We start from the raw sequence: 8,914 nt of genomic DNA on the forward strand, positions 1-8,914 counted from the left end.
ATTTAGGACGCATTACAATTTGATTCGGATTAAAAATAATTCGAGATTAATTTAACAAATTTTTATCTTGGCCTTAATTCCTCGTCTTTTCTATCAAACCCTACAGAGATCAATTTCTCAATTTCTCAAATTTTTATATATGGTTTACTACTTTAAGCTTCTTATTTGCGGATAAAACTTTAGTGGAAAGTTTCCCAACTATGCGTCATTAGGGAGCCCTCGATAATTTGCTATTATATATTAGTTTTGCCTTCATCTAAATTTTTTAAAATTTTCTAGCAATAAAGTTTGAAAAAAATAACTTTAGAAAGAAAGATTATAATTTTTTAACAGAGGTAAAATTGATGTACAACAACAAATCGAGACTTCTCAATAGGGCCGGCAGTCTAGCTCGCTATTCACGAGCCAACTTGCCTTCTGACTGAAATGAGATAGAGAACGATATTAGGATTTGGTTAGATTTGTAGATTAATTCTAGTTAAATTATGATTAATTAATATTTAAATCTGTTGGAGATAAATTAAGATTTAAATATTAATTAGAGTATAAATCAAACTATATTAGGATAAATATTTAAGTCTTTTGGAGATAAATTAATTAAGATTTAAATATTTATTAGAGTAGGAATCCTAAATATACTAGGATTTGGGTATGTTTTATTGTAAGTATTATATAAGTACGATGTGGGGTGCTTTTTGGAGAGGTGAGTACGGCCAAAAAGTTGAAGCTCTTTGGTGGGTTGTACCAGAGAGAGAGAAAATTGGCCGGTTGCATAAACCTAGTGCACGGGTGCATATGAGAGAGAAAGAGAGTTGTCTTTTAGATTATAAAAGACGAGAGAAGGGTAGAATAGATTCAAAAAGAGGGTTCGGGTTGTAGCTACTTAGTTGTAGAAGAGGAGTCAGATGTAATCTTCTTTTATTTGATGAATCTTATTTTACCCGCATATTTTCTATTTTGGTTTTTTCTCTCTTTTGTGATTGTATCAGTTTCTGCTGAAGAGACGAGTTTATGGTAAAAATCCGATTCAACGCTTCTGTTGCAGAATCCCAACAATCGGTACCGGTTCAACAACAGTCGATATCGGAACGGGTTGCAGATTCACAAAATCCAGTACCGGGGCGAGTACTGGATTCCCAACAATTGGTATCAGAGCTGAAGGTTACCGATCTGTAGGAGAGATCGACGGAGATGGCTACACAATTCGAAATCGAGAAGTTCGACGGCAAGAACAATTTTGGATTATAGCAGATTAAAATACGGGCGATCCTTGTACGGTAAGAGTTGGACGAGACGTTGAACAGGAAGGAGGCGAAGCCGGCGGAGGTCACGGATGCGGTATGGACGAAGATGGAGCGGAAGGCATTAAGTATGCATCATCTATCATTAGCAGATCAGGTTCTTTACAACGTAGCAAGCGAGACGACACCGACGAAGTTGTGGAAGAAATTAAAAAATCTGTACATGACCAAATCCTTGACGAATAGGTTGTATCTAAAGCAACGACTGTTTACGCTGCGAATACAGGAAACAACGAGTCTACATGATCATTTGAACGAGTTCAACAAGGTGGTGGCCCAGTTGACTAGTATCGGAGTTAATCTGGATGACGAGGATAAGGCGCTAATTTTACTGTCTTCGCTACCGACGACATATTAGTATCTGGTGACCACGTTGCTCTATGGCAAGGAGACCATAAGTGTGGAGGTGGTCACGGCGGCTCTTCTCTCAAACGAGATGCTGAAGATGACTCAGGAGTCCGGCCCGCAAAGTCAGGATGTAGGGCTGGTGACGATAGCGAAGAAGGAGGCGACAATATCGGCGACCGGAGATAGACAGAAGAAGCCGCTATCCGAGGTGGAGTGCTTCTACTGTCATAGGAAAGGGCATATAAAGCACAATTGTCGAAAACTTTAGGATGATTCGAAGGAGTTAAAGCGACAGAAGGAGAAGATTGTCGGGGACCAGGATGAGACGTATCAACGACGATGCAGGGAGCAGAATCGAAGATGATCGATTCTGATGTGTTGTATGCGGCGACCGGAGGTGCGAAAATTTCGGATGACGCGTGGGTGCTCGATTCGGCGTGTTCCTTTCACGTATGCCCGAAGAAAGAGTCTTTTACCACCTATAAGGCAATTAAGGGTGGAAAAGCTCTGATAGGGAACCAAACGGCGTGCAAAGTTTTGGGAGTCTGCACGATGAAGATCCGAATGCATGATGGGGTCATGAGGACACTGACGGGTGTGCGGCATGTTCCTGGTTTGAAGCGAAATTTGATCTCGTTAGACGCGTTGGACTCGAAGGATTACGATATTTCGACTTCAGGTAGAGCTACGAGTGTCCGAATATATGATCGAGTCGTGTGCGAGGCGAACAAGCGAGGGACTTATACGTTCTGAACGGAAGCACAGTCAGAACGGGAGCAAAGGCGGTTTGGGTTCCGAAAGTTCGCGGAGGTGCAGTCGCTTGACGCGGAGCGGCGGATGTGGCGACATCGAGCGGAGGAGACAAGCTCAAGATGGAGCTTGCATGGTGAGCTCGACGCAGCGATTGAAGACTACAAACCCAACCAAGGTGGAGAATGTTAGGATTTGGTTAGATTTGTAGATTAATTCTAGTTGGATTAGGATTAATATTTAAATCTGTTGGAGATAAATTAAGATTTAAATATTAATTAGAGTATGAATCTAACTAGATTAGGATAAATATTTAAATCTTTTGGAGATAAATTAATTAAGATTTAAATATTTATTAGAGTAGGAATCCTAAATATACTAGGATTTGGGTACGTTTTATTATAAGCATTATATAAGCACCATGTGGGATACTTTTGGAGAGGTAAGTACGGTGAAAACGTTGAAACTCTTTGGTGGGTTGTACCAGAGAGAGAGAGTCGGCCGGTTGCATACACCTAGTGCACAGCTGCATGTGAGAGAGAAAGAGAGTTGTCTTTTAGATTTATAAAAGAAGAGTGAAGTATAAAAGAGATTCAAAACGAGGGCTCGGATTGTAGCTACTCAGTTGCAGAAGAGGAGTCAGTTGTATTCTTCTCTTATTTGATGAATCTTATTTTACCCGCATATTTTCTGTTTTGGTTTTTTCTCTCTTTTGTAATTGTATCAGTTTCTGCTAAAGAGACGGGTTTATGGTAAAAATTCGATTTGACGCTTCTGTTACGGATTTTAAGTTGGCATATTTCGTGAAGTAAGTCGGAGTTTTGAAGGTTTAAAGAAAAAGAGACAAAGATCGAAAACTTGAAAACTGAATCCACAATGCTCGGTAAGTTTAAATTATGTTGATGGTGATTTATGAATATTTACAAGTATTTGGAAGATATTAGAATAGATTTAAATAAATAAAATAATCAAAAACTCAGTTTTCCAAGTTTCAGGATCCGGACCCTAAAAGCAAGGTCCGGACCCCATAAGCCTTCTTGGTTGGTAGGTTGTCAAGGTCAGGACCCTGGCAGGCAGGGTCGGGACCTTCAAGATCCGGACCCTGAAAGCAAGGTCCGAACCTTCAAGATTTGGACCTTGAGAGTAAGGTCCGGACCCTGAACCCGACGTGCGTTTTCAAATATGGTTTTTTCAATTCTAATCTATTTCTAATGTCTTCTAAACCTATAAATAAGATGTGGGAGTGTTTCTAAAACGTGGCTAAGTATAGAATATCTTTTTGAAGCCCTAGAAACTTGTTGAGTGCTCTCTTTCTTATCTTCAACAATAAGTTTCTATCGGATCAATTCTTGAAACCCTAATTTCTCGTTCTTTATGGAGAATTGATCCAGCTATTGCTTAGAAACATCTCCTACGGTTCTTTCATGATCATCTAAGTAATAAATCATCACCAACCTTGTTCATATTGCTCCGAACGGAGTGCGCTCGTGGATTCGAGTTGGCGTCGTGGATTCGGCGTAATCAAAGCTTCGTGTTTTCAAAGTATGGACGTTTCGTGGATTCGGGACGTTGCGTTCGTGGATTCGGACGTCGGCCGTGGACAACCCGCTAGTGTGCGCGAGATCTAGAGAAGATAAAAGAGAAGTTTGAGTCCGTGGATTCACTAATCACCTTGTAATCTTTTATTTCTTAGTAGATTGTTATCGCGTGTTGGTCCCGTGGGTTTTTTACTCCTAGTTGGAGTTTTTCCACGTAAATCTCGGTGTGCTATTTTATTTTTCGTGCATTTATTTTTATCGCATTGAGATTGTGTTTTTGGCCTATTCACCTATTCACCTCTCTCTAGATATGTTTGATAGTATCTAGATAGATCCTAAGGTTTCCGTAACCTACAGCTTCCGTTGCGGAATCCCAACAATCGGTATCGGTTCAATAACAGTCGATATCGGAACAGGTTGCGGATTTACAAAATTCGGTACCGGGGCGAGTACCGGATCCCCAACAATTGTCTGATTTAATAAAGAACCAAACACGAGCCGACTATCTAACTTATTACTTGCGAGGCAGCTTATGTTCCAAACGAGCTGAATTTTTTAGCTTAATATTTTAATGTGCTAAGACATATTCAGCCCATTTAATTATAAAGAAATGAATACGAGCTAGTTCTAACTTACTCGTATTCGGCTTATTGATCGCCCCACTTAATAATGAGACATTATTAGGGATGAATAAAAAGTTCGGTGGAAACTCCACGATAAGGAGGGCAGGTGAGCGCTGTCACATCACACACTGTACAAACGTTCAGTAGTAAGGAGTCTATATATATATATATATATATTTTTTTGCCAGTTTTCGATTTTTTATTTACTCTTAAAAAATTATTATATTAAAATCAATTTATTTAAAATTTTAAATTCTTTCAAATAAATCAATTATATAATATACATATAATAGGTTTTTATGCAGGTTTGCGTTTAGATTTCGTTTCGATTCGATTTAGACATGCAGAAATCATAATCAAATCTGAATAGATCGGAATTTTAATTTTTATATCCATAACCAAAATTATATGTGCCTATTTAGCATCTACAAAACCTTCCCCGTGTGGAGTCGGATTCGGATCATAAAAACCTGTGATATTCATACCCATTGAGGGATCGACCCCTATTTTAATGTCATGCACAAAAAGCACCTTAATATATAGCAAAGCCTTAAATATTTCATGCACTCAACACAAGTTACTGATCATGCTATAATTAACATCGATCCCACTTCGTTTATTCAAGTAAGCCTCCTCTCTCCATTCATGCATATATATATATATATATATATATATTATATACACACGTACATGCATGCTAATTAATTAATATTAAATATTATTGCTCAGAGAAAGGGTATATTCGAGGCTTTAGATTTGGTTTCGGCACTTAGCATGAAGGGAAGGTCACCGCGCAGATTTTTGCGACAGTCCTGCTGTTGGGGGAGTTGATGTAGCCCCGCAGGCTGCGGTTCTTCTCGTACTGGCAGAAGCAGGGCTGCTGGGCCTTCAGCCGGGCGCAGCAGGTGGCGGACGGCGGGGCCGACCCGATGATGGCGCTCGCGCATGGGATCAGCTGAGTGGGGTCGCAGGTCACCGCGTCGACGGTCGCCGGAGCTTGTAGGAGGAGGAGGAGGAGGAGGGATGAGAGGATGAGGAGGAAGAAGAAAGAGGAGGATTTCACCATCATATATGGCTGCAAGTTACACGTACACAAACAAAAGAGTATGTATGTGGGGGGAGGTGGGGGTGAGAGGAGAGGGGAAGGGAGAGGAGGTGCTATTTGTAGAGTTGGCCTATAGTGGACACACAAGTGCTGCAAGTGCATGCGCACTAGGGGGGCGCTTCTAGGGTGTGTTTGGCTCATAGTCGGAATTGAAACCGGTACCGACTGACGAATCATTCAAAAATATTTAATTTATTACATATTAATGAAATGGATAAATGAGATACCTAGAATTTGAAAAGAGAGGTGTGGTTATGAAAGAGGAGATCTGCAATGAAGAATGAAGAGGGGAGGTAATTTGTAAGAAGGGGGTTTTGAGTAATTTAATTACTTTGGAATAGATATATTCAATATTCATATGCATGGGCGCATTGAGCCAGAACTCGATTGAGCCATTTTCATTCCAGAGTAGAATGAGAATCGAAATATAATTTTTGTAAAACAAATAATAGTTAATTAATTATTTGAACCGATGAATCTCATTTCAATTCTAAAGCCCAAAATAAGTGAACTAAACAAGTCCTTAGACTAGGTGTACATCTTACACTCCATTTAACCAAGGTCTTTCATTTTTTGCTTGTTTATCAATTTTTTTTTTTGTAATATTAAAACCTAATTTGGATTTTTGTGAACTATATGATGGAAGGGCTGTAAGATTTATACTTATATAAGCCTACAGGTAACATTTTTTTTTTATCAGAGTAATTATGGTATGTTTTCAATCCGAAACATACTGTAATACTATAACACCCTCATCCAATGGTTAAAGTTTTTCCACTAATTTTATCATTCTACTTTTTTATTTACTAAACAGACTGTAATACTATAACATCCTCATCCAAAGGTTAAAGTTCTTCCACTAATTTCATCATTTTATTTATTTTTCATTTACTAAGAGCTAAAATGAGAAGAACTAAGTCTATAGCAAAGATGGGTTGTAATTAATCCCTACAACCCCTTATCCAAGGGTCATGTTGAGAGTTTACTAACTCCTTTTAATTTAGTATAATAAAAAAATGATAAGACAAGCAAAGATAAAATAATCATAAGATTGAAGTTATTATAGGACAACAATCCAAAGTTGTTTCTAGACTTAGCACTCCTCAAATAGAAGGGAGTTAGTAAATCCTTGGCATCCTTAGACAAGGAGCTATATGACTTACAACTTTTTTTGGTTGTAGACTTAATATTTCTGGGTGTGTAAATTTAATTCATGATTGGAATAGAAATGAAAAATAGAATTGAAATTCATTGGAACGAATTATTTAAAAATATTTGGTTCATTAGTAGAATGAAAATAGAAATGAATAATTGGGATATGTAGGATTTCAAAAAATAGGAGGGGGTTAGTAAATCCTAGGCATCCTTAGACGGGAGCTATATGATTACAACTTTTTTTGGTTGTAGACTTAATATTTTTGGGCGTGTAAATTTAATTCATGATTGGAATAAAAATGAGAAATGGAATTGAAATTCATCTGAACGAATCATTCAAAAATATTTGTTCATTAGTGGTATGAAAATAAGAATGTATAATTGGGATATGTAGGANTATATATAAATAATATATATAATATGTACAATAAGAAAAAATATATTTAATAATTTTTTATTTATAAATTTTTCTTTTTTTTCCTTTCAACAAAACTACCAACCAAACAATCATAACAGAAAACTATTTTTTTTTTCCACAAATCAAACGCTAGAGAGCGTAAAATTTATTTTCCTCCGAAAATTTTTTTCCACCGAAATTTTTTTTTCACTATTTTGCGTAGAACCAAACACACCCTAAACACCCAATTGAAAATTTTCCCTTTTTAGAATATGATTGCACAAGTCATTGGGTTAAAAGAGGCAAAGCTAAAGCTAAAGGCCAAAACAAGATGTTACAACTAAACTTCCAATAATNGATATGTAGGATTTCGAAAGAGAGTTTTAGTTAAAAGAGAAGAAAGGAAGCGAGAGGAGGGAGAGATGTTTTTGAGAGAGAGTTTTGAATGGTATAATCTAAGACTTCCTTTGGTTCGAATGTAAATAAGAACTACTAATTTTATGGATACGTACAAGTTCAGGTATAAGCAAGAACTAGACCAATTTTGCGTTTAAATGAAAATTTGGTTATTTCCAGAAGTAAGAAAGATAGTGTTCTGGAGTAAGAAAAATTTTATATATATATATATATAGCTAGTCTCCTATACTATCTATAGTACCGGGGCTCTGGTACTATAGTCCCGTTTTTGATCTTAGGGTGTTTAAATCAACGATTCACACCGTTAAAACTGATCTAGGGTATTTAAAGTTTTTAGAAATAAAATTTTATATTTTTTCGACATAGTTTACTTTATGATCAAATCATTTCAAAANACAAGATGTTACAACTAAACTTCCAATAATTGTCACATGTGTTATATATGTGATAAAGAAGGAATGAGATCCCTTTCCTTTCATTAGGTTGATCCCTTTTCATGTAGTAACTCACAATGAAGGAGAAGCCATTGAATCTGGTGTTTCCATGTATCTATGCGTCGGATCGTTGGTACTAATCATTAATCCCAAAAATTCGAACGATTAGAAAGATACAACTAATTTATTTAAAGCGTAAAGACACAGTACCCACAGGTCTCGATTGTGACTTAGCACCAATCAATCTTGTGCCACTTCAAACATAATTCGGCCTAATCCGACCTCCTGCTGTTTCGAACATCACTCGATCCAATCCGACCTTCCGCTATGAGGTAAAATGCTGACTAAGTGTCACGCCCCGGGGCCGATTTTAAAAGCCTTTTTAAAATAGAGTTGCGGAAAACGTGCCATTTTTTTTTTTTTTTTTTTTTTACCTGGCCCACGCGACGTACAGACCCGCCACAAATACAAAGTTCCTCTGTCCACTCGGGCAGAGTCTCCTTTGTATTTGCACGGCGTACCAACGGATACAACAGGATCACAACCACAATCTACATTTACCAATCAACAACCAAGGCATGATATGCATTTCCATACAGCTAACAATCCTTAGAATGATGCATGCCTCTAAGCACTCCTTAGGCGCTGGATGATGCAATGCACAATACAACAAACATCCTATTTAAAAGTGCTCCCCACACGGAAGCTTTTGTTTTTAAACTCTAATTTATTCATTCATAAAAATCATTCGAAAACCTTTTTAAAACTGTTTCCCACACGGAAACTCTATTTTGAAAACCGACTACCTCGAGGGGTAGAAAACCACGATATGTAAATACAAGAAAA

General features: G+C 37.5%; 1 protein-coding gene across 1 annotated transcript; it reads right to left on the bottom strand.

The window, feature by feature from the left end:
* LOC109721968 (non-specific lipid-transfer protein 2-like) lies at positions 5,019 to 5,706 on the bottom strand. Its single transcript, XM_020249805.1, has one exon. It carries the CDS (start codon positions 5,627 to 5,629, stop codon positions 5,330 to 5,332), a length of 300 nt encoding a protein of 99 aa, XP_020105394.1. The 5' UTR covers positions 5,630 to 5,706; the 3' UTR covers positions 5,019 to 5,329.

This window comes from Ananas comosus, linkage group 16, assembly GCF_001540865.1.
Source record: "Ananas comosus cultivar F153 linkage group 16, ASM154086v1, whole genome shotgun sequence".
In the NCBI taxonomy this organism is placed as follows: Eukaryota; Viridiplantae; Streptophyta; class Magnoliopsida; order Poales; family Bromeliaceae; genus Ananas; species Ananas comosus.

Bases quoted from the DNA above. Each gene is read 5' to 3' on its own strand.
- LOC109721968 (XM_020249805.1), bottom strand. From the start codon at position 5,629: ATGATGGTGAAATCCTCCTCTTTCTTCTTCCTCCTCATCCTCTCATCC.